Source organism: Balaenoptera musculus, chromosome 18, assembly GCF_009873245.2.
Source record: "Balaenoptera musculus isolate JJ_BM4_2016_0621 chromosome 18, mBalMus1.pri.v3, whole genome shotgun sequence".
Lineage (NCBI taxonomy): Eukaryota > Metazoa > Chordata > Mammalia > Artiodactyla > Balaenopteridae > Balaenoptera > Balaenoptera musculus.
The window spans coordinates 7,975,710-8,002,661 of NC_045802.1; the positions used below are offsets into that span (position 1 = coordinate 7,975,710).

General features: G+C 39.0%; 1 protein-coding gene across 4 annotated transcripts; it reads right to left on the minus strand.

Annotated features, from left to right (window-relative positions):
• Positions 1-1,528: 1,528 nt before the first annotated feature.
• Positions 1,529-26,952, minus strand: HSPH1 (heat shock protein family H (Hsp110) member 1). Of its 4 annotated transcripts, XM_036831370.1 has the most exons (19): positions 26,448-26,529; positions 23,785-23,842; positions 22,282-22,360; positions 21,544-21,684; positions 20,679-20,801; positions 18,392-18,491; positions 17,117-17,250; positions 16,426-16,670; positions 15,569-15,797; positions 13,546-13,652; positions 13,169-13,302; positions 10,769-10,977; positions 9,000-9,131; positions 6,433-6,570; positions 5,408-5,533; positions 3,943-4,050; positions 3,722-3,841; positions 3,341-3,502; positions 1,532-2,425 (listed from the first exon to the last, which is right to left on the minus strand). In XM_036831370.1, the coding sequence occupies exons 4-19, from the start codon at positions 21,568-21,570 to the stop codon at positions 2,219-2,221; spliced, it is 2,301 nt and encodes a 766-aa protein (XP_036687265.1). In that variant the 5' UTR covers positions 21,571-21,684; positions 22,282-22,360; positions 23,785-23,842; positions 26,448-26,529; the 3' UTR covers positions 1,532-2,218. The 4 variants fall into 4 exon arrangements, with proteins under 4 accessions (XP_036687263.1, XP_036687264.1, XP_036687265.1 ...); XM_036831368.1 differs by lacking the exon at positions 22,282-22,360 and having other exon boundaries at positions 1,529-2,425; positions 26,448-26,952; XM_036831369.1 differs by lacking the exons at positions 9,000-9,131; positions 22,282-22,360 and having other exon boundaries at positions 1,529-2,425; positions 26,448-26,888.

Genomic DNA, 26,952 nt, shown 5'->3' on the forward strand with positions numbered 1-26,952 from the left:
GTCATAACGTGACAATCTAAGGGAAAATTAAATACAAAATTCAGTCTTTTGTGAAACAGCATTTATCCAAACTGATCCATGTCCTGAGGATTCTAGGTGATTACTAGGTATGATATTAAAATGTACTATAAAATAGTCAACATGACAATATGTTCTCCCATATCCAAAATGCAATTCTGAGGGCTGCAAACTATAGTCAGTTGAGCCATTTTTTGAAATTCTGCTTCACCTTTACAGAAAAGTGATGCTATAGAAAATTTCTAACCCTGAATAGGAAACAAACTGATTTAGGCCAGATTGATACTTCCCCCATTATCATCAGGTGCTATTTTGGGGTAGAAGAAAAAAAAATGTTTTCCCATTCATACTTTTAAAAATCTTTGGGTTTTATGAGCTTCCTGATTGTACACAGAACACTGTCTTCTCTCTATGGGTAAACGTATACCCATTGAATAGACATTAGTGTGCATTAAGAGAACATAAGAAAAACCATAAAAACCCAGAGACGGATTACACTTAAATGTAAGGTTTCCAGATGGCAAAAGGTCAAAGATATTACAAAGTGGGAAAATGCTGACCACCTGGCAAACGGTTAAGATCCTTATAAGAACGTTTTACACAAAAACCAATATTCAAACATTACAAATGAGAATGAATAAAATACTCAATTCATGAAACACTAATAGGCAAATTTAAAGTGTTGAAGAACGCACCACACAAATGAAGACACGTTACTTAAGGCAGAATGGCTGTCTGGACTGTGGGCTTTACACTCTGAGTAACTTGAGCGCCCAGGTTTGTTCCCAACTCTGATAAATTCCTGTGCGATCTTGTAAATTACTTAACCTCGTGCGTGGTTTTGAGAATCAAACTATGTGAAGTACCTGGTACAGAGTAGCTCAACAGTAGTTATTATAATAGACTGGCAACAGGTAAAAGATGAACACCCCCCATTGGAGAGGGAGGTAACTGCTGCAGATTGGTGGGTAGTAATGGTTACGCATTATCCACCCTAAGTATCCAGGCTTCTCCCCAACACTGCTTCAGTTTTGTCCTGAGACAAGATTCATTGCAGCATTATTTAGAATATGAGAGACACCTAAAGCCCACCAACACTGGGACTGGCTAAAGTATTTTTATGTATTAATATGTATGTCTTTACAATGGGCCTCGGTACAGCAGTGAAGTTATAAAACCTTATCATATTTACTGATTTCCCTGATGCACAGAGCTTTAAAAAACAGCCTACACTACACTAACACACACCCGTGTGCTGACACACACACACCACCTTCAGGAGAGAAAGGCTGGAAGAGTTGTTTTTTCTGGGTGGTAGATAACTTACATTTAACTTTGTAGTTTTAAAAAATTGTAATGTAATCAACATATGCTACTCTTCTATCAGGAGAAAGTCATTCTCATTTAGAACAGTGATAGCATACATAAGAAACAGCAAAGAAGGAAAGTTGGATTTTCATAGTTTACACCACGCTGCTCCATTCCCATTTTTAAATTAGTGACAAAACTGTTTAGAAATGACACCATAAGATGAACTTTATTTTAAAGCTCATAAGAGGCTTCACAATATCAGTTACAAACAGAATCAACGTTTCTTCCATATTACACCTTCACATGACAATGCACTGTATGAGGAGAGATACATTTTAAAGGTTTTGTTCTGCATGCTGCTAACACATTTCACTAGCTTTTGCTTTTAGTCACTGGATTTTTAATAATATCAAAGCAAAAAGTGAGATTCTATTGGACAGAATTAATTTTAGAAAGCCCTTATGAAATCAGACCTAGTCTTGTTTATAAACATCCACACCCACACGCGTGCTGAAACGGAGAGCAAAATGCACGAAAACTACCTTGGCAGGAACAAATGCTTTAAGAGTTTAATCACAGCCCTCTTGAATACACTTTATTTTCTCCAAAGACAAAAGTCAATTTCATCCTCAGTGATGCAAATGGTAATACTGCACAGAAGCTTAGTATGAATTCACAATTCCACAGGAATCTGAAGTTACCAAGGCAATTTTCCCTTTTAGGATCATAAAGACTACAGACTTAAGCTTTTTCTTTTTTCCATATAATACACAAAATTTCTAAACATCCTTAAAAAAGAAAATATAAATAGTCTCAGTATGTCATGTAGAATCACATACTATGGCAAAAATATTTTATTAATTGAAGGACTAAGTCAGTTTAACGTCATCTAGTCCAAGTCCATATTAATGGAACTCTTCTCGTTAGGGTAACATTCTCCATTCTGATGTGGAGGTTCAGCACTGAAATTGTTTTTGCCTTCTAGGTCCTCTTCCTTTTTATCAGGACTCGGGCCATTTGGAGTTCTTTCCAGTTTGGGTGATTCAATTTTTGGTTTGGGTTGTGTTACAACAGGTTCACAAGTGTTATTCAACTCCTAAGAAAGGAAAACAAAACTAATAATCAGACTAACTCTAGTTCATTTTCAATTACTCTCCTACATACCCGAACCAGTATTTTTCTACCAACTCCAATTATACACATCTCAAAGAACGCCATTTGCTCAACACATTTGCCCAAAACTGGAGCTTGAAGCCTGATCAAAAGAGACGTGAATATTCTTCTATGGTATGTCAGGGACTAACCAACTACTCACATATTATTAACCCATTTAATCTCACAGCAATTATCAAAAGGTAGGAATTATCATCCCCACCTATGGAGGAGAGGTTAAGTAACTTAACCTCAGGAACAGAAAAAGCAGTGAGCAAAGAGCTGGAATTCAAGCTTATAGCCCATGACCTCAAAGGCTCATGTTAACCTTCGCTGTTGTTTGAATATTCTTCCAGGCAGAAAGCAGTTCCTTGGTTTTCTTCCCAACTTCCTTCAAGCCTCACGCACTCAGCAAGGCCTTCCCTGATAAATACTAACCTGGGTCCCTCTCCACCGCCCCAAGTTTCCTAATCCCTTTTGACTATTTTCCGCTCGGCACTTAACACAATCTGCTATCCTTCCATGCTTGTTTACTGTCAAGTCCTCCTCACACCCGCAGGTGACTTCCACAGGGGCGGTGCCTTGCTTTGTACACTGACAGTTTAACTCCTAGAACGGTAACTGGCACACGGTAGGGGCTCAACAAATGTATTTGTTGAACTAAATGAACAAATGAAGAAATAGAAATTTAACAGAAACTTACAAGGTATTCCACATTTTGTAATATCAATAACAAACTCAGAAATCTGGTCTTGGGATGAGGTAAAAAGATTTAAGCAAAAATGGCTATGTTCAAAGTTCAAAGGATTGCAGAATCCCTAAGAAAACACAGCAGTACACACTAGACAATGACACTCACCTTTATTCTTGCTCTAATTTCCTGAGCACGTACGACGGGATCCTGATCGAGACTCTTTTTAGCCTGAGCATTCATGATATTATTCATCCACTCCATCACTTCATTAACAGACTTCTCAACCTTTTTCATTTCAGACTCATCAATGTGGTTATATTTCTCATCCTAAATGGAAAAACTTGGTCATTCTGTAGAAGTAAGTGTATTTAACAGTAACATCTAACTTGACCCAATTTTCCATGAAGTTCACATGTACCTCTGGTCTCACACACCAAAACCCAGTTTCTCATTTAGGAACGAACATTTGTTCACAATGAAGGTTCCTCAACTTAAATATGAGCTTGTAAGTCTAGGGTAGCTTCCTCGCTCTTTACAGAGACTTACATTATTCCTAAAGTCAGCTGCTATCTTGGCATAGTGCTGCAGCCTCTGTCCTAGTTCTTCAAACATTTTTGGCCGTTCTTCAGCTTCTTGAAATCGGACTTTAATTGGAGTGCCAATTTTCTAAAACCGAATGTAATAAATCAGTATTTGTCATAATTATATTTTAAAAGTCTATAATCGAAAACACAAGTACTGCTTTCTAGGGGGAGAGGAGGGCCTACCATTAATTCCTCCAACTTGTCGACATACGCCTGCTTAGCCTGGTCCTCTCCCTCTTCATAGAGCCAGTTCTCAGTCTCTGTGAGCAGCCTCAAAAAATTCTGATGATCCTACATACCGAACACAAGAATCAGTACTAGGGGCAATCTTACTTGAAAATAGTCGAAATAGTCGTCCTCAGAAGTGTTAAACATCAAGTAGCTCATTTCATTTCTAGGAAGGCACTGATTAGCTGGATTCTCTTCACTGAAAAATATCAGGGAGCAATAACCACTCCACTATTAGCGCCATACAGTATTTTACAAGAGGGACTGACAGTTATTCTTAGGCTATTCTCTCTTTCACACAGGGATATTTGAAAATTTGTGGTAAAATGCTCTTATTGACTTATAATATTGTATTTCAGTAGTCCGATTTTGGACAATTTGTACACTGAAATGTGGTTATAGAATCATAGGGACTTCCCTGGTGGTCCAGCGGTTAAGACTCCACGCCTCCACTGCAGGGGGCGTGGGTTCCATCCCTGGTCAGGGAACTAAGACCCCACGTGCCTCGCAGCGCAGCCAAAAAGTAAAAAAAAAAAAAAAAGAATCATCTTCCTACTCTCCAAAACAATTAGGTCTCAATTAGTAACTTTCTACTCACTTCCACAACTACCAAATACTGAAAGGAAAACTAAACAAGTTGACAATTCGATCACTGAACACACAAAAAAGCCATTCCTAACAAACTCACATAAAGTATGCAGTTATACTCTAGCTTTAGGAGGTCTAGCTGGTTTGGGTCATCTCTACTTCAGAATCCCAACCATAAGAAATCCAGCTTCAGAGCTGAGAAAGAAATATATTACAAAGTAGCCTCAGGATCTTAGGACTAAAATAGACTCCCGAGTTTAAATTCTCTTAAGTTCAGAATTAATTCCGAAACCACTCTAGATTTCTAACTAGCCAACTTCTCTCTAAGGCCCATCATTCACAAATGAGCTTCAGGGATTTGCTTAGAGCCATACTGCTTCTGGGAGCTGACAAAAGCCTAAGGGGAATACTGGTGCCTGATAAACTTTGGAATGACTGGATGAACAAGCCTTATGGGATAAAGCAATGACAGAGAGCAACCAAGGCACCAGAGTCATAAAAAAAAAGTCTGAGGCCTTTGAAAGCACGGATTTTCTCTCATTTATGTTTCTAGGCCACAGTAACTGTGATGTCACAGACTATGAATAAAAGTGCCGACGGGTTCTTTCTTTGATGGTAAAAACTAAACTCATTGGGATAAACTAGAATAAAATGGCACATCACTAGTGAGCCTCTCCCTCCATGACTTTGTTTACACAAATTCTATTTCAAGCTGTTTTGTTTTCAAAAAGCTCAAGTTACATAATCTAGTAGAGGTTTAAATGTCAAATTTGATATTAAACACTTCATAATGAGATTATCTGAATAAAAACAGACAGAGCCCTAAACATACCTGCTCACATATAAATTTCTCGTACGGCCCACACAGCTTGTCCCTGAACTCGTACACATACTCCTCGACTGCATTTTTAGCGTCATTTCTCTCCTTTTCCAACTTATCCTGCATTATCATCTTACCCTGTCAGGAAACAGAAAAGGTTAATTCCAGTCTTCTGCTACCTGTAACTATATTTTAACTATTTAGATTCTGGAGTTAACAAAATCAAGGATTATATCAACAACAACAACAAAAAATCAGTCTTAACAGTTCTAATTTATACCTTATAAAATTCTTCCAACAATTCCTACAAAGTTCTTCATTTTCTAAATACACAGAATGAGGTTTTTTTAAAACATTATATAATAAATTACATAGCTTTCACATTTCAGATTTAATACTAAGGAAAAAACCAATCTATTGCTTTTATACAATTTTGTTTTCTTTTATGTAGTTACTTGGTTGTCTCCTACTGGGATTAATACTGACCAATGTATAACAGCCACACAATTCTGCCACCACATTTTAAAATCAAGGATAAATAAATGTACTTAGAGTCTATTTATTTACCAAATATAATATAAACGGAATAGAATTTATTATTAAATTTCTAAATACAATGTTCCCATCTCAGTAAAGGAAAAATGAATCTCAGTTATTTCCTATATGTAGACTACAAAGAAGCATCATGTATTTTAACAGAAATATTTAGTGTGGCCTGAGATACCAATTGTATTGCTCTCTGGGCTAGAAGATATTAGCACCCGATTTCTTCATTAAGAACTTGGGCAATCAATTTTATACCAAGCAGAATGATCTATGGTATAGATTTCTTTAACAAGGTTACAAACACATAAACAAAACTTGCTTAAAAAAATTTAACTGAAAAAACCATTAGTTTTGGCTTCATCCTATCCCTAAAAATTATATAAACTTATGAGATATGAGAAAGAATTATAGCCATTTATCTATTAGAAATACGTGTAAAAGGGCCAAACTAAACACATTCCAAAATAAAAATATGTAAATGAAGTACTTACCTCTGTTTCAATATACATGTTAAGAAGGTCTTTCCCTAACTGCCACACCAAGTTGGCTTCAACTGGCAGCTCAACATTCACCACCTTTATTTTGGGTTTTTTAGCTTCTGGAGGCTGGTCAACTTTCTTTTCATTAGCCTTGGGAAGAGGGGTTAAAAAAAAAAAAAAAAAAAAGGAGAAATTCTTAAATAGTCCTTGAATAACAAAAATCTCCCTATCATGCTTACTGAGGACTCAGGAAAAACTAAAATCCCTAAAACCATAAAGTTGGAAGAATGTATAAGAGATCATCTAATTTTCCACCCATGCATTTTAAATCAGGGCTGCAATTACACTTAAACATGCCACACTTCCCTTCAAGAATTCACCAGGATATTTTTCATTTCATATTAAATTTAAATTTAATCTCTCCTGCTAAAGCTTTTCTTCATCAGCCCTTGCTTTCTAATCCCTTTAAGCAATGTTTGCGACTCCAAAAAGGCAAAAATATTATTATTAAATTACCACATCTTTAAATTATAGTCTACAATCTAATGGTAACACCAGATGGACTTTGACCAACTGCTAAGCATGTTAGGACCAACTCTATTCCTGTAATATATATATTTGAGGCCCTATATCCCAGCATTAAATGTGCTTTAATTACAATTATCACTACACACTGATGAGTGCCTTTTAAAATTTCCTGAATTTGGAAATTACGTACACACACGTATATGTCTATATATATATCCTTATTTCTACTATCTGCCTTTGAGTCATACCACTTCTCATTAGCAAGTCTGCAAGGTCAAAAGATTTTAAAAAGTCTTAAAATGGAAGCAAATGGAATGATGTAGCAAATGCTAAGTTTATTGTAAGTTTTTCCAAGATACGTAAATACAGGGCTAAAGAAGTATCTCCTATGGCCTTTAATTTTCCAAGCCTTTCATAGTATTTTCATTTCTGCAGGTTCCTATAAGCACAGATGACAAAGAACGCAATTTAGGAAACTCAGCTGTAGGACAGATTAGAAGATAACTGAGGGTTATGTAACGAGTACCCTGACTGGCTGAGATGGTAAAACAGGGACAAACCCACGAGGCACAAGCACTGGCACTGGGGAATTTCGGGGAGTTATGAAGGATGTTAAAATTCTAGGCTCTTTATATAAGAAACTGGGACTTGAAAGAGGTTCAATGGCTTGGCTAAAATTATAAAGACAGAGATGGGACTAGACCGCATGTTTCCCAGACTTCTGCTTCAGCGTTCCTTAGAAATCACACGTCTGTGAAGTGCTGTGAGCTGCATCCCTAGCAATGATCTGGTCAGTCAGCCTGCAATGTCCATGTCTTCTCCTTCCCTCTAGTGCACGAGAACCCCCCAATATTTTGTGCATGCTCTGGGGGCATGAAACACAGAAAGAAAAATGATACCGACACCTGGCAAAACACAGGAGTGCAACAGATATTTGGGAATCAAATGGATGACAGTCACATGTGTGCAGGTTAAGTCAGGATAAGACTATCTAGCCGAACAAAATTAAACCAACTACTGACAAAACCAACGTATCACAAAACGGCATTTGACGTGGCATGGACGAGGAATCCTCCAAGGGGGTCTGTGGTAATGTTCCAAAGGGTTTGACACTAGTGGTCCCACTGACAACAAAGAACGTAAGACGCTACCCAGTGTCACGTTCTAGACAGGTACTGAGACCACTGGCCTGAGTCAGTTAACGCTCGACACTCAGTGGGGAAGGGGAGGGGTGCTGAAATTAAGGAGCCATCACTGCAAAGAGAGCAACGCTGCTACACCGTCAACACAGACCTCTTCACCAGGAGAAAGAGAAGGAGGCTTCCGGAAACCACAGTCAGGGCCTGCAGCTCCTAGCAGGGCCCCCAAAGGATCAGTCAGGGCATGGGAGATTAAAAACCAGAACCTTTCACCAAGTGCAACGTGCATTTGGACCCCAAGGGACAATTCTGTAATTCATGTGAGGGTAAAGGATTCTGTCCTCAGAATGAGAGAAAACCAAACTACTAATGAAAGTTAACAATTTACATCCAACCTGCACAAAGAATGAAGTTCTGCAAAGTGCCGATCTGGGATAACATTGGAAACTTATGACCAGATCATCATAATTAATTTATATAAATTTGACAGGTAATTTGAGAGGAGAAAAAAAGTTTACTAGACTACTATAGCCCGCGTATTTATCATTGGATGAATTCAAGTGGAAACTAATCACACAGCACCAGGATGCATCTGTTTCAGGTGCCCGCAATTGCAGACACCTCTAGCACTAGAGAAGACAACAAGAGGTATGCATTCGCCTCCTGTTGCTCGGAGTGGCAGTTGTTGAAGAGAAGCTTTCAGGTCTAAAAAGCAGGATACTCAATTCCCTCAGTTGAGCTGGAGTACCTCTAACTGGTTTTAGTTGGAAAATATAGAAAATTATCAGGAAAAAAACCCTACATGGAATACGATAACTGGGTGCTTGCTCTTGAAACTGCGGATTGAACGATATCATTAATGATCACACGTTGCAACACTGTCTCATGGAATGAACTGGAAGAGTCACTCACTTTGTCAGCATCTGGGGTTTTGTTTTCTTCTGAGGGAAGTTCAGGTGAAGGGGGAGACTGTGAGGTTTGACGACCATCAGTTTGTACCTGGGGCTGTGTTCCAGCTTCACTGTTGTCTTGCTGGATATTTTTCTGAAATGAAAGCCCAGGCACAAAGGATGTAGAAAGCAGGTGTACTTGTATAAATTTAAAAGGTTATAGGGCACCAAAGACAGTACACTCAATTTCTGAAATCTTAATAGGTGGGGGGAAAAGATACTGATAAAAGCATACAAACACAAAGTATTTGAAAACTTCTTAGATACTGTAAACCTGTAAGAAATTCTTTGAATGATAACAGTTAATGGAGTTAAACAACACAAGTAGTAAGCGTTCTGACTGATGTGATGACAATCAAGAACTCTCCTTCAAGAAGCTTCCATCTAGCCTTGTACAGATATTAACTCTCAAAAGCACAGGAAGTAGATTTACTCTAGGCCTCTCTCCCAGAAACAAGCTCCCAAAACCTAATTTCACAGCGGCCATCACACATCTCGACACATCTCCATTTCAGTGAACTGAACAATTACATAAAACAGCCAACGATCAGTTATCTGGGGGTTCATCACCTCAGTTTAGAGAGACGCAAGACCCTCTCTGTCCCCACTTTCTTTTCGTGATCCAACTATTTACACCTCAAAAACTCCCAGCATAAAGAACAAATGCTACATGTTAATAGACACCTCAATCCCCAGTAAATCAGTGCTTGCTATGATCTTTTCCCATCTCTGGGAGAAGCCTGAAACATTCGAAGTTAACTACTTGCTGCCCACCTGGAAGTCTCTCATATTTTTCTTTCAGAGCTTCAAGATCCTAAGGCAGATACTGAAGTATCCAGAAGCAAGGCACCCCTGGTGTATATATATCCAAAAGGTACTAAGAGATTGGATACAACAGGCATTAGAATAATGGTGTCTGTAGCCTAATGAGAAGGTATGTGGCCCCGGTCATTTAATTCATTACACTGAAGCTCTTCTGGATGAGGACAAAACGAAGGCTCAAATGCTAACGTTCCTTAAATGTTCTGGGAACGATCTTTGTTACACCACCTTTTCCACACCTGAGCTGAAGCACGGTAACTGCCGGCACCTCGTCATTCAACCTGTTGCTGATCATTACCCGGAAGTGAACTATAATAGCTCGTCTAGTTGCAAGTTTCCTAGAATTCTTCTGGAGACCACGTGAAACCAGCACCCATGCTAACGCAGTCTACATTAACATCGTGTACAGTAACAACGTCTGTACTCCAGGCGGGCGCCTCACCTCCGCCCGCCCGAACGCAGCAAACCGTGTAAATAAAAGTAGGTTCTAAAACGCCAAAGCCAAATTTTGCCATACGATCAAAAAATAAAACCAAAAAACCCAAAACACCACAGCATTAATATTTGCTATGTATTTCACTAAATAGTTCTTGTGTTTAGTCTTTTTTTTCTTAATCATCAGTCGGCATTTGATTTCTCAAATGGCCTGTCTTTAAAAAAACAATTCAAAGAAACTTTACCCACTCTGAATCATCACGTGCCAGTTCAAATAAAGCTACACAGAACTTAGTCCCAGTTCGCCAAACTCCACGCTGTATGTTACTGTCACCTAGCAACTGCTTGTCATCATGAACCAAAATTTTAATCACAATTAAGAAAAATATATTTTAAGCCTTCCCTACCCGTCTCTTAGGGCTTAGAATTAAGTCAACTGTATATTCAAACTCAAAGGCTTACCCACAAACTTACCTCGGCGTCTGGGTTTTCTGATGGCCTCTGATTCTGACACTCCATGTCTGCTTCGATAGAAGACACTTCGTTCTCCTCGGCTGGGATTTTCTCCACCATAGATGCTGTAGATATGGTGAAAATGCCGTGCGTATTGACTCGCACTTTGACTTTCACTCTAGATTTTTCTCCATCCTTCTGTGCCGAAACATTCTGAACTATGAAGCGGCCTAGAACAAAAAGAAATTGACAATTTCAGAACTGAATCTAAATCTGTCAAGCAAAGGCTAAGAAATATTGCTATTCCAAAATCTCCCCGTTTTCTCTACCAACTGAGTTACATTTAAGCCCTTTAATGTATACTATAAACATAACCTCTTAAAATAGACTCATAAGTACACAGTCTACTTATCATACTTGGGATTAGTCTTAATATGTCATAAAACCTTCAAAGGCAAGGGCACTCTTGTGACTTTCTGTTGAACACTCTGACACAGACACTGTGTGAAGGCTGATGACAAGCTGTCCCCGCTGTCTCCTACCCTATTTCTCCAGGTGAGCACAACCTCGACATGGAAATCTCAAGTGTAAGGCAGATGATATCAAGCGCTTCCTGCATTTTTTTTTTAATTAATTAATTTATTTATTTATTTATGGCTGTGTTGGGTCTTCGTTTCTGTGCGAGGGCTTTCTCTAGTTGTGGCAAGCGGGGGCCACTCTTCATCGCGGTGCGCGGGCCTCTCACTATCGCGGCCTCTCTTGTTGCGGAGCACAGGCTCCAGACGCGCAGGCTCAGTAATTGTGGCTCACGGGCTTAGTCGCTCCACGGCATGTGGGATCTTCCCAGACCAGGGCTTGAACCCGTGTCCCCTGCATTGGCAGGCGGATTCTCAACCCCTGCGCCACCAGGGAAGCCCCGCTTCCTGCATTTTGATCCTGTAGGGCCTTTCCCGGGAATACTGTTTTTTCTGACTGAATGATCTAAACATTCTCCTATGTTTCAAATAGGAGAGGTGAGCTAAAACCTGTATCAAAGCCTGAAACTATCATGCATTATAGAGCAGTTCCAGAGCATTCCTGAGTAGGAGTTCAGAGTGCTGACTCTGACCCAGACTCTCTGGGCTTGAATCCTGGCCGTGTGACCTGCTGTAAGTTACTTTATCTGTGCGTTTGTGGTTTGAGTTGACAAGTGTTTTACACTGAGCACTTAAAACTATGGAACCAAGGGCTAAGTGTTAGTTATCACCTCTACCAATAGTACTGTTATTACAGAAACCGGTAAACAAAATTAAGTAGTTTGAACCTGTTATGTGCAGAGCACTATATGGGATTTAATAGCCTTGTAGTTAAAGTGCTGTCTACACAAACACACAGAAAGTTAGATTTATTTAGTAGGTCGGTGAAATATGTTGGAATAGACCTTCATTAATTATCAAATCACTAGGTTCAGGAAATAATTGCCATAAGATCCAGTTAAAGAAACAGCATTTACTAAAGGGTATCCAAGAAGGCTCACAGGAGAGAGATGTAAGGTGGCTCTTTAAGTCTGTGCAAGCTTCTCAGTTTTGGGGATAAAATGGAAAAAGCTGATGCCATGCTAAAGAGCTTAGATTTTATCCTCTGCACGATGGGGACCAGAATCCAGCCTGTCAAAATTTTAGTCTATATTCAATGATTTTCTTAAATTATCTATAAATAAATTCACAAAAGCTGTTTTAAAAAATAAAAACTCCCCTGTGTCAGAACACTTTTAGTGTTAAGTAGTAAGAAAGAAAACACAGCTGGCCAGGTTAGACTCCTTCAAACAATTTCATCATGAAATGGTGTGGGGAAAAGGTGAGCCCTGAAGCGATCTAGCAATATTGGCAAATTTTACCAGTAGCCTGGGAAAGAGACATGGCCATTGAAGAAGATGCCTGTAACTCTCCCAGATTTTCAGAGTTAACTATGGGTCAAAATAGATGGATAGTGTCAAACCTCCCCAGGAAAAATGCAGCAATAAAGATGTATTTTTTTAAAAAAGATTACAGTACAAAGGTACATTTGAGAAGTAGCTTCAATGGTTTCCAAGCCAGGTTTTAAGCAATATTCTGCAAGTAACATTTCACCCAGAGAAAAGGTTAATATTAAAAGTAGGTGATAATCCTTTAAGCATAGACTGTATCAGAAAAGGAACAATACTCAAGTGCTCCTACACATATACACTCGGAAGCAACAGCAGCACCGGCAAGTCACTGCATCTCTATGGGCCAGTTCATTCACCAATAAAACAAAGAGATTTCCCCATCACCATTACTCCAAAATGAAAATGTCTTCACATGGCATCGTTCCACTCAGCATTGCTAAGAACAGAAAAAATGTTTACGTTTGCACACTGACTAAGTCAAGTCTTCAAAAGAGTAATTACAATGAATTGCTTACCTATCTTTGCTTCTGGATATGGAACTCCTTGAGGATCAGAATAGAAAGCTTCCAGCTCAAAAGGCCCACTTCTCAAGAAGGTGAGAACTTTGGAGAAAGGCGCAGCATGGTTTCTACTGAACACTTCATGGACGCTAAGGGGAAACAAAGGCATTCAGCTCAAGTGTTCAAGCTCACTGTGCTACGTAAACAGCATAAACACGTTCTAAGAGCGGTATCAATCCCATCTCACCATTTATAACTCAAAATGAGAGAAATATTTTGGTAAGTCTGGTTGTTGAAAGATCCCAGTTCAGCAAACGCTCTACCATGAAACTCATTTGTTAATTTTCTTTATATTAAAATAAAGTATCTGAAAGTTATTTTCTCCTACATACCCTTCGGCATCTTCTGAATCGTGACTCCAGACCAGAGATATTGGAAAAGGAACTGCATCAGTGACGGAAAATTCTCTAACTTTAAATGCTGGGGAAAGGATTGCACACTTTAAAAAAAAAAAAAGGAAAAAGTTATCATGAGCACATGAAAAATTTCACTCTGCTTTTAATATAAAAATCAATTCAAGCCCGCCTGCCACAACTAAGGAGCTGGCGAGGCACAACTAAGGAGCCCGCCTGCCGCAACTAACACCTGGCGCAACCAAATAAATAGATAAATATTAAAAAAGAAAAAAATCAATTCAAACAGAACGGGTAGGTTTAAATTCAAATTCGAAATTGCTTACAGTGTATGTGTCTTAAGCGTAAGTGATTTATCATCTAAATACTATGGCAATCACTAGATATAAAGATAAACAGTACAATGAATCTTAGGCTAGCAACTGTTCATTAGTAACAAGTTTCACAGGGGCTGAGGAAAAAACACTGGTCTTTCCAGAAATGCCCTGATGATAGCAATTTTAATTACAAGCTGTATCACTCTTGAATGTGTACATACATCCAAACAGCTCTGTCCACATTGCCTTTCAAATGTCTAAGACTGAAAAAGGGTAAAACCAAAATGTTCCTATTTTCAAGTAATTTTAGGAATGAAGGAAGCGATGGTCAATTCAAATTTAGGGTAGACAACACCCAACAGACCAACCGGTGGATTTAGACTTGTCACATAAGAATGACTAAATAGATGACTAAACTAAAAGTCAATAAATCTCTGACTCTGTCAATAGCACAGGATTCTTCAAAAGAGAAGCCAAAATAAGCTCTACTTCTAAAGAAACTGTAAACTTCCAAAGTTCTGGGGAATTAGAGTTAGTGAAGGAGGCACACTCCATTGTCAAGGAAGAAGCAAAAACAAAAACCCCACAAAACATGAAGACTCTTGATGATGCAATGGATTACAGGCAATAGTCAGCATCTGCATGTTCTTTTCTAAAAGTTTTACACAGTAGTCAGTCTAAATACTTTTCTGTAAAGAATCTACTGCTTTATATATATATATTTTTTTTTTTAATTATTAATTAATTAATTAATTTTTGGCTGTGTTGGGTCTTCGTTTCTGTGCCAGGGCTTTCTCCAGTTGCGGCAAGCGGGGTCCACTCTTCATCGCGGTGCGCGGGCCTCTCACTATGGTGGCCTCTCTTGTTGCGGAGCACAGGCTCCCAACGCGCAGGCTCAGCAATTGCGGCTCACGGGCCCAGCTGCTCCGCGGCATGTGGGATCTTCCCAGACCAGGGCTCGAACCCGTGTCCCCTGTATTGGCAGGTGGATTCTCAACCACTGCACCACCAGGGAAGCCCTACTGCTTTATATTTTTTTAAAAACTGTGCTAACTAGATCAAATTTAAACAAATTAACTTAAAACTTTAGTTAAAACTACTCAGATTTGACTATAATATCCTAAGTATAAACCAATACTAATTTTTTTTTATCAGTAACTTCTAGATTTTGTGCTTTTACTTTGCCAAACTTCATGCCTCTGAGCTGCCTCCTTATTTGATAAGCTACCACCAGTCTGGAGGGGGAACAGCTATTTCATCAAACCACCTGTTAGCTAATACCCTTAACCCTGCGAACTTCCCCCAAATCAATGCCTTACTGCACCAGACTGCTGCTCCCCTTCCCTCCTCGGTGCTCTGCAACAACCGTCACCACCACACAGCTACTTCGCGCTCTACAGCTGTGTGTTCTACGATCCCCTCAGAATCATGCCTGTTCCTAATCCCCAGTTTAAGAAACACTAGCTCTGTAGTTCTTTTAATCTTAAACTTCCTAAATCTTCCAATACTTGAAGCAGATCCTGTGTCTCCACGGCCGCACCGATTTATGGAAACGTAAGTAAGCCCCGTGTGGTGTGTAACCGGCCACTGGGCTCTGCTTTCTCTGCGACCTCACCTCGATGAAGTAAAGCAGAAACAGTTCAAGGAAGGAGCCCCCAGGGGGAGAAGGGCTGAGAAGGCAGTACCTGTAGTGCACACCCTCTGGCCACTGCTTCATCTGCGTTGAGCGTCGTGCTCGTATCTTTTCCAAAGAATTTGGCAATTTTTTCTTTCACGGCTGGGATTCGTGTAGCGCCTCCAACTACCTCCACAGCGCTCACGTCTTCTACTTTGAGCTGAGTTTGTTCCAGCAATGAATAAAGGGGAACTTCTATCTTTTGCAGGAGCTCAGCACAGAGTTCTTCAAACTGTGCCCTTGGCAATTAAGAGGAAAACTTTAGAAATCTTTAGAAAACTTATCTTAAGGCCAATATCCTGTCCTATTTTTTTGAAAAATAAGTCTTATCAACCCAACATTTTTTTTTCCCCTCAGACACCCTGAATTCCACATGGGCCAAGTTCAACCATACTGTAATTTGTAACTTTGCTTTTTCAAAAAATATACAAAACAGATGCAGAAAGGGCATGAGGAGAAAATCAATTCGACAGGTATTACTAGAAGAAATCATTTCTATATTAAGATTTCCATTTTATTCCTTAATGTTTTAGGTGATCCTGTTTTCATTACTTTGAATATTTCCATTCTCTTCAAAATATTTCTGCAAAATATTCTGTGAAACCATTATTGAATTACTGGCCCAGAAATACTAAAAAGTGAACAATACCCAAAAGACTTCACTACAAGGGCACTGAGCACAGATCTTCCTAAAAACCCTCTTTGCAGAAGCAACCCTAGCTCTAATGACGTTGACAGTCTTTCCAGCAGGTACGGTACAATCCTGAAATGTGGGCCAAGACTCACAACACCACGGCTAGAACTGACACGCAGACTACAGTTTCAGCAAGAAATTCCTTCTTTAATCTGTCAGAATTCAAGACACACCTGTTCATCTTTCCCGAAACATCTATGTCATTCATAAAGCACTCGATATTCAGTGGTAGGTCCGTGCTGTTAGAGCTCATTAGCTTTTTCAATTTTTCACACTCCTGATACAGACGAAGCAGTGCTCGAATTTTGGATTTTGCATCCAACTTGTACTTAGCTTTAAATTCTGCACAAAAATGTTCCACTAACTTTGCATCAAAGTTTTTTCCTCCTAAGAAAGGATCAAAAGCTGTTCCCAGTACCTAATTTAGTTAAAACAACAAATAATCTGGTTATTTCAATCATATTTGTAACTAGAATCTTAAATATTGCTATTCAAACCACCAAAGACTCCTAGGCTCAAAATTTCTATTTAAACTACAAAATGAAATCCAAGTCAGTCAGGAGACATGTAACTACAAAATCCAAACGAAATGTCAAGTCTCTAAGATATCTTTAATTTTAATGATTACATAGAAGATAACCTTAAAAAGCTTTTCTTTCCTAAGCAAGAACAATTACAGAGTACGCTAAAATGATTACATCATCTTTACGGAGGATCAACCTTAGGAACAACTCTTAGTTAATATCTTTACCTAAAACTCTTCATTACCTAGAAGAGCACAATCCAGAAGCTCAGTAGCCTAAAGTAATGACAATTGTCACACATTTAATATTTGGGTCACTTAGTTCCGATTTATGACTTTACCTTCAATTTTCCCTTGTTAAAGGCACAGGCAGACACTTGAAAAGCTGAATGTCCCATATCAACAAAAACCACTACTCGAGGTTTCTCATCCAGGCCTGGGAGATCCTGCTTATAAATTCCATAATTCAAAGCAACTAAAAAAAAATTAGTATGTTTCAATTCTTTGGTTCACATTTTCTTAGGAATTTCATGTTACCAATATAATCACATGCAGGAAACCTGACTGTACTTCCATTAATTAAAGCTGAACATATTTCTTTTATATCTGACTTCATACTTTGTCCCTTTCTGATTTTAGAACAATGTTCTATCACTTTTAAATATATGGAGAGATGTGACAGAGAAGACATACGTAATGCAAAAACAATGGCATGTAAACCACATGTAACCACACACAAACAATATCAGACTCATTACACAATACTTACATTTTAACCACAACCTGCTAGGAGACTGCTTATCCAAAAAAATTAAGAATTTAATATATAACTACAGCAACTGCAGTTCCTACCAATTAGATTCAAGGCAAATAACTGATCTATCTTAAGTAGTCTGTGTTAGCTTTTTCTGAATTTTGAAACCACTGTATTTCTAAATATGTATACTTAAGAACACACCTTTGTCAATACTTTAAGAGTTCTTAAAACATCTATTAAAAACATACTAAACAAAGTCTTATTTGCTTTGCCTGAATACACTACATTGTAACTGACTTTGAGTCCATCTGTAATCACAAGAAACTGATACAAGGTCTAAGAGGAGATAAGTGAGTGCTTTGCTCCCCACTATGTCCATTCCTACCAAGGTGCCTGGCAAATGGTACAGCTTAAATCAATATCTGATATAAGATGAATGATCAACTCCTAACCACATACAATCGGGAAGCATATGAGGGAAAAAAAATTTAAGCTAAATCAATAGTCAAGGTAGTTGTAAAAGCCAATACCATGAGGTTTTGGGAAAACTTGTTTCTTAACTATAAAAACAATGTAAGGAAATAAAAAACTAAATCCAATACAACTAATTTAAAGGATTAAAAAATTTATATACAAGAATTTCCTAATGAAAACAGATTCATATATTTGACAAAGTCCCAACTTCTCATTAAAACAAGCATCTGAAAGGCTAGAATTTTTGCTTTCAAACCTAACACATGTTTTTTAATAGGCTGTGTTTCTACACCTACATGAAAGTGTTTGATAACAGGACCTGGTGTGTCTTAACTTTAGTTTCGAAAGTATATTAACTTCTGCACAAGAACAGTTTTTTTCTTACCAGCTGTCATGTCATTCATGAGTTTCAAGCAGTTTAAACCAACAATTTGTGCAGCATCTAAGACAGATCGCCTCTCAGCATCTGTGAAGAAAGAAGGGACCTACAAACAAGAAGGGAAAGAATTTTAACTTACCTAGAACACACAAAAAAAACATACAAATCCCTCACAACCATCTGTAATCAATTCACAACAGTCCAGCTACGTAAGTGCCTAGCCAAGTCACAAAACAGAAAAAGAATGGCAAGTTCTTTAACTTTCAGAAACAGTAACTACTTTTGAAAAGACTGCCCTAAAATTATAAGTATCAAATTTATTATAACCAAATTTTAACCTGAAATAAAAACTAATCAGGAGTATTCATAAGACATATTAACAGTTACTTAAATCTAATAGAAAGCTTTAAATTTAAGGGGATGAAATACTATTTCCCAACGAGTCTTAAATTTCTACAGACATTTGGAAATTATTCTGCTATGTCAACATTAAATGTAATTAAACTATAAACCCTACAGGAACTTAAAGATAATACAGCTAATTCTAGCCTCTGCCCTTTAGGTTTGCTGTTCGTTGGTTTTAAGTATTAATCGTTGGGATACCTTCTAATTCAGTAAACCTGTTAAGATTACAAAAACGAAACTTTTTGTCAAAGCCTGTTGATTTTTCTAACAGGAAGAAGAACAAAAACAGCTCAAGGGATAAAGTTTCTTACGGTGTTGTCTTCTAGCTAGATGAATTCTTTTGATTGCTTTCTAGGACAGCACTTTAACTAGCACATTCTTCCAGAAGAGCATCTAACAATACATTCATATAATCACTTAACTGGAAAGTACCTAAGAGAAAACTTGGTACAGTGGCTTTTGCATTTTCTCCCCAAGTTACCTATAAATGCTTCAGAAAGAGTGACAAGAGCAAAGGTGGGTCTCTGCTCACCTTTCAAATCAGAATGCTTTCAGTTTTCCATATTAGGTTATTTAAAGGGGGGTGGGAGAGGAAGGAAGGACCACTGACTTATAACTTAGTTCTTTAATTTTACCAGAGATTAATAGCATTTCTCCAAGCAATACCCAAACATTTCTTTAGTAGAACACCTTCTGTCTTGCAAGAGAAATTTCAGCCTTTCTGCCTCTCTTCTTGCACATCCCAGGATGCACTGCCACAAAAGCCTTCTTTCACTAGGTCTGCACAGGCCACCCTGCCAAATAAAAGATGACTTTTCCCCATAGCACAAATTCTCCACAGACACAATAATAACGTTGTAGAGGGTGAAAATGGGTACATAAGGGCAAAAAAATATTTAGCTAGTTACAATGGCTTGTGGCTGTCTAAAGGGCCACAGTACAGAAACAGATATACACTACATCTGTACTACTAAACTTTCATGTGGGAGAGGTGATTAGGTATAAAATGTATGTAAAGGATCCTTGGGGCAGGGCAAGTGACACCCTGTCCTATACAGTCAGTATCGCCTGGCTGCAATCTCCAGCTCGAGGTAACAGCTGTTCTGAGACATGGGCTAGGTAGAAAAGAGAGATAGTGGGAGAGATTAGAGTAGCTCTCTTAATTAACTTTAACTACTCAGAAGAGAAAAAAAGAGAACTAAGTCTTCAAAGGAAGAAGGAAGGCCTCTCTTTTCCTTGTTTCTCTAACCTCAATAACTAACACCTAATCTTATTTTAATGTATACACTTTCCCCCAGATCAAATCTTTACCTATAAATCAATTAACATCATATTTCCTAATCCCTTACATAAACGAGGGAGTGTTAATAAACCTTAATTTATGTAAAAAAAAAAATGACCTTTGTCCATTGCAAATACTCCTTAGTAACCTAATTATCAACTGTCCATTGAAAGTAGTGGGCTTGCCAATGCTAAAAAAGAAACCTAGGTTTTGTCACTACTGGTAGGTTACATTTTAAAACTACCTATCACCGAGAACCAACTCACTGGTTCTCATGTGTGGATAAAATTCTGAAAAGCTCTCGTTTAAGTATACAATTGTCTCTCAATACATCAACTAACTTTAGAATATCCTCCAATTCAACCAATCAGTCTGTATTTTCAAAAAGCCTGACAGGAGATTTTGACATGTACCACCACTCAAAAACCTTTGCAACTTCTGGCTAAAATTACCACTCAAACCTACCATGCAATGCTGCTGAACACCATGGTATAGAGTGCAGCAGGATTCTGATCTCTAGGAGTAGGACAGCTTTCACACATTCAATACTAAAAAGTAACATGAAAAAGGCAAATTAAACACATTGCCTTGCTGAACTCTACTTACTGAAATAACACAATCTGTTACTGGCTTCTTGAGGTTGTTTTCAGCCGTTTCCTTTAACTTCGTCAACAGCATGGCCGTTATCTGTTCCACACTAAACAGATGCTCTTCATCCATGTACATTACCTGTATTGAGGAAAGAAATGCTTTAAACACTGTAGTCCTAAAAGTTACATGCCAATAATATTAACTTACAAACATTATCACTCATTCTCTTCCAGAAAACCTTTACTGTTGTAACTGTTTAGAAAAGAAGAAGGAAAGGAAAGGTAAAAGGAAGAGAAAAAGGGAAAGGAAAGCAAAGCAAAGAAAAAAAGGAAGAAAGATTTTTCCCCAGAGATGAAGAGAAAAAAAGCTGGGGCAGATTTTTCCCCTATCCAAAGTACTAGTCAAAGTATTATAGAAGATAGTAAATTTCCACTCTAACTGAAGAGATGAATCACTGGGATAAATATTATTTTGCGCAGATCATAAGACAAGAATGCCTCTGTAGTTTAAAAAAAGATTTCTGGTTGTATTACACTATAGCTCTCCAAACAACTGCAAATGAGCTGTACTGGAACAGACTTTTGTTTGATATGACAACACAATTTAGATTTCTTTAAACACCACGAATTCTAAATTTTATAATTGTCAAGATGTTATGAAAAACACAAATTAAGTTACAGCAGTATATACCATTTGAATAATTTTCAAGGATGATTTAAACATAAACCTACAGTTTAAGAGAGACTAGATAAAAAATAAAAGACCACCTTCTCCAAATAAGGAAACTGAGTTACATATTTATTATGAATTAAGTACTTTTCTCTGTAGATGAATTAAACAGTTTCCTAGTAAGGAATCTAAGGTTGCTCGATTATATTACCTTTATTCCAACTCCACCATTTTTCATTGGAACCAGATCATAACTTAAGTTTTCTTTCTCCTTTTGAATGAAGGGGTCATTGAATGCTCGGCCATGAAACCTCTTGAAATTAAACACTGTATTGTTTGCATGAGTGATTTGCTGCAAAAAAAAAAAAAACTGAGATTTAACTTTTTTTCTAATTTCAACACCTATTAGTACTTACAGCAATTAAAAAGAAAGTCACCTGTACAACTCAAATCATAGGGATATAAGTAACCTTCCCCAGAGCCCTGACTTTCTCCATCAATGAATGGACTTTATTCTTTCTCCTTTTCCTATAGAAATGCCAGGAGGGACGCAGTGAGAGGGATACACACAGGCTTCAAAGTCTGCAAGATAAACTCAGATAATGAAACTATCCCTGGAGCTCTGAACAAACCCCAAGAACTGTATGTATCACTTTATTTCATCCCTTTTCTCCCACTACAGTTGTTTAATACCTAATGAATAAATGAAAAAGGATATCTAGAAGCACTATAGTCTGGTCACGTTTTTTTTAAAAAGGAATTAATTGTTACAGTAGTCTATTTGTTGAGTCGCTAAGTGGCCAGGATAAGTACTTTGTGCCACAAAATATATTGATTGCTACTTTTCCTATCAATAGCGTGGAATGTTAATTATCTATACCAAAAAGCAGAAAATGCAAGGATAATTCAAAAAGTTTCTACATGAGGTAATGCTTTCAACTGCACGTACATATTTTTGATGATTAGGCTCTGGATATACAAGTCCCACTTCATAGCATATTTCACTCAAAGATGTCAGCAGTGGGAACCTTATTTAAAACACAAAAATAATTAAAGGATGAAAAACAAAGACTTCTAAAGTTATTAGTTTGAAATACCAAAACAGTTTACTGTTTACTTCTTTCTCTGACCTACTTCTTTTAAAGAGAAAAATATAGCTTGGCAACACTAGTTTTCAAATAATATGGAATATGGAATATTTCAAACAATGTTTAAGTACTAAAATTCCTTGCGATTCTAAAACCGAGATGACGTATGTCTAGTAATCTACAGGCTAGATCTAAGCCTCAATAGATTTTCCTCACATAACCACAAAAGTGCAGTGGGATCTCAGGTCCGGGACATCAGTCTTCTGAATGGCCACATCTGGGGAGGCTGTTACTTCACTAGCGTCCCTCCCCTTTGAGTACGTTACTTTGAGTGGGCACGCCCATTTCTCCTCCCTGCTTGGTTTTTCTGCTCTTTTGTTCCTCTCTTCCAACTAGCCATAATATAGTACTCCAAGGTTTAGAGTTTTCTTTTTTAGCAATACTATTTTCTGTATTAAGAGAATTTTTTCAACTTTTTATTAAACTAAATAAATCAACATGTAACATCGTGTAAGTTGAAGGTGTACAGTGTATGTTACTTTGATACGTTTACATATTGTAACAGGCCTGCTTTCAGTCCCTTTCTTAAAAGCCTCTCACAAAAGGGATTTTTGTATTTCACATTTATTTTTTTTCTCCCCAATCCCCAAAGTTCAAGTTATAATGTGAGTCCTAAAGGGAGCCACATAGGTAAATTTTCAAGTCCCATTAATACATAAAATTAATTCCAATAACTTATTTAGCCTAATTTATCTAAAATATTGTCATTTCAACATGTACTTGATGTAAAAAATTGATGAGATTGTTTACCTTTTTATTTCATTTTAAGCCTTCAAAATCACATATATTTTATACTTCACGTTTTAATTCAGATTAGGCACATTTCAAGTGCTCAAGAGCCACATGTAGTAGCTACTCTACAGGACAGCACAGGCCTAGACAAGTTCTCCTCGTACTACCTTAATTATTAAGTAACCTGAAAACGCTTTTAAACACATAGCTTCTTAGAAGTTCCTTCTATAAAAGGAATCTTTAACTCTTAAATGAGTATCATGAGAAACTTCACATGAAAGAACTTCATGTGTCTCGTTTTTAAGTTTTAAAAATTAGATACATTAGAAGGTAGGAAAGTTATTAAAAATTAAGGTTGGAAATTAGAAAGTTAAAGATCTTATTCAATAAAACAAAAGGAAGAGAACAGAAAAAAAAATAAGTATCTACGGGCTCTTAAGGAATATCTGCATTACAATTCTAAAACTCAAAAATAGATAGGCTTAGGTATTTCATATTTTTGTATGTCTCTGAGATTCTACTTTTAAAACTTCTCTCTTAAAAAATGATCAGAATCCTCTTCAAGAACATACCTGATTTTTGGCTGCAACTCCAATTGTTCTGTTTTTTGATCCAAATGATATGACTGATCTAGAAGAAATTTAAAAAAACATGTTTTACAAATGTTAAAAAGCATAAATGTGGACGTTTTTAACTGACAAGAGGAAAATTCTAACATAAATTTCCTACCCAAAAAAAAATATCCTACCCATTCTTGGGGAAGGGGGCACAGTACAGCACAATTTTGGACTCCAAAGCTTTGGTCAGCTACTCTAAGAGGGCCTGCTTAACTGCTCCTCTGAGAATCCAATCCAGGGGGCAGCCGCACCCCACCCTGGCCCCCACTCCCGTCTGCTCAAGGCTCAGAGGACGTTTTCCAGTGCTGCAAGCACCAGCCTAATTCTCCAGGCCCCAATTACTAGCAAGCTGACATTAACTCTGAAAATGCTTTGACTAGTTAGAGTATGACTAACATGGTCCTAGCCACGATTAACAAAAGAGGGTGTGACTACTTCGCAGTTACCAACTGCATACAAATCTAAACGTCACTATCATACCTATTGCTGTCCTGATATACCATCTGACTCTTTATGATCAAAGGTTTTTAAATAAACGGAAACAAGTGGGCCTAAGTTATGCTTCTGGAGTTTAAAAGCACAAAAGAGGGTCCTATACAGAAGACTCTACTTGAGGAAGCCAAGTAAAAATGATGCCAAGCAAGTACCACAACAGAACCAAGTATAAATGCTGAGCAAAAGGACTGAATAATCAGTTACATGTTAAGTCAGCTCTGAAGAGATGAAGTGACTTGTAACTGTTAAAGAGCCTTCTGAGCAATGGAAATAGAATGGTAGCACAGAGCAGAGAGAAGCACAATAAAGTCTTGTCAGAAGGATGGAAGTGAATTAGGTTTTAGATTACAGGGCAGGTAGGAATAATGGTGTGATATGAGCAAAATGGGAATACACTGAAGGCATTAAATATCAAGCTGAATCAAATTTAAACTTGCTATAACAGAGACATCTTAGACCTAGATTATCTGAGCAGGTGCTAACTAGCATCTTAACAGCCAGAGAACTGTTGGAGCAAAGGCTAGAGCTTTAAAATACCTTCCGAAAACAGAGTATCACTCCGAGCTCAGAGTAAACACACAGTTGCGGAACGAATTTACTCATTTTCCAAGAAGAGAATCAAATTAATTACACTAAACAGAAATTAATAGTAGGCAATGCAGTTGAGTCAAACATCTATTATATAAAAAATATTAAGGGAAACTCCAGTACTGCCCTTGGTTTACATTTTTGAGACACACCTGTCATCTTTAGTTTCACAGTGGTCACTATAGCCACATACATAATTTTTCTGTACTCTCCCTTCAACAACTCTTCTTCCTTTTACTGGACCAAAGAGAACAAAGATGTAAACTGCACCTAAGCATGAAAACCTGAGATACTATCTTCTTCCTTACCATACTCCAATCAGAGCCCTTTGCACAGCTAAACTAAAAGACTAGCTTTATATAGAGGTTGACGCACGAGATGCTCAGTGAATAGCAGTCTTCCCAATGCTACCGATACTGTCAATGTTTGGTTATTTTCTCACTTTCGTTCACTTTCATAAATGTTCATCTGCACTCAAATAGTGATATAAGCCCAGTCATTTCACCTTTGGGCTCGATGTTTCATTCCATGATTTTTATCTTGGGATTAAGGCACTTAAAAATAAATACCTACACCATTTTCCCTGAGAAGTAAGCAGTTGTTTTTATCAATGTACATGCAGGCATGTTTGCATACAATATATTCAGAAATTGACTCACCTCCAAAAAAGTTGCTTTTTAAAATGTTACCCTTTGCCCACCCCATGCTGCTGTAGAATATACCATTTAATTCAGTGACAACATCCATCCTCTAGAGGAGTTCTACCAAAGTGTGCAATTTTTCTTTTCTCTCCTCATTTAAGCCGTTCAAAATTAAAGAAATTAGAACACGACTTAAGATTCCTCTTTAATGGCTTTCATAAAACGAGCAAAAAGGCCGTTTACATCTTTCACAAATGATCCAAGAGTGAGCAAGAAAAGGTAGATTCATCATCAAAGGAGTGATTCTGTGGTCGCTAACAACAATCCGCCCGCTCCCCGCACAAGAAGCAGCATACGCGCTCTGGAAGCTTCCAGCTCATTTCGAGATTCACAATGCGGAAGAAAAAGCTCGGCAGCCCCAGCTCCGCGGTGCGCAAAGACATGCTCGGAGGGAGGGGGACGAGCTGGGGGCGGCTCAGCCAGCTCAGAGAAGCCGGGTGGGGAAACGGGGGCGGCCGCGCAAGGAGCTGGCTGAAGCTTCTTGCCAAGAAAAGGGAGAGAAGTCTCGGGCTTGGCCGCAGACCGGCGCCCAGGACGGAGCCCGCCAGAAGGGACGACACCGGGGGACTCGACTCCCGGGCTTCTCTTGGCCCCTCGAATCCCGGAGACCCCCTCTATCCGATTCGTGGCAGCAAGCCCCCTCCCCTACCCGGCGGCCGGGCCGCCGGCATCCCGACCCCACGGAGGGGCGCACCGCTCCCCACATCTCCCTTCCTTCGCCCCGGCGCTCCGCGGCCAGCCGCAAGCCTGAGGTCCCCGGGATCCGCAGCCCCCGCCGGCTTGCTGCCCTCGCCCCAGAACCTCCCCCCAGCGCCCCCGCAGGCTCCCACTTACGGGGTGCACCGGTCGCTGAACTCGTTGGCGATGGTCTCGATGCCCCCGGCCCGGGCCACCGCTATGTAGCAGCTCTGCGAGCCCACGTCCAGCCCCACCACCGACATGGCCGGCTCTCGGTCCGCCTCCGCTTCGGGTCGGTCTGAGTCTGGGTCTGTGTCCTCCGGCCGCCTCTTCCTGCCCCGGCCGCGCGCGGCTCCCGCGGGGTCCGGTCCTGTCACGCGGACGGACACACGGACGGTCTGCCGGTCTGGCGCCGCCGGATTCCCGGGGACAGTGGAGGCTCGCAGAGGAGTAACCACGGGAGAAAGCTGCGCTCGATCTCCGCAGGTCGTTCCGCAGTTCGGGCTGCCTGCCTGGATCTTCAGCCGCTCGCTCACCGGCGCGCCGCCGAACTACCGACCCGAAAGAGAAGGTCTCAGCGTCTCAGCCTTATGTATCGTACTGATCGGAACTTTCCAGAATCTGCGGCATTTACTCACCGGCGCCTCCACCGCCCCTCCAC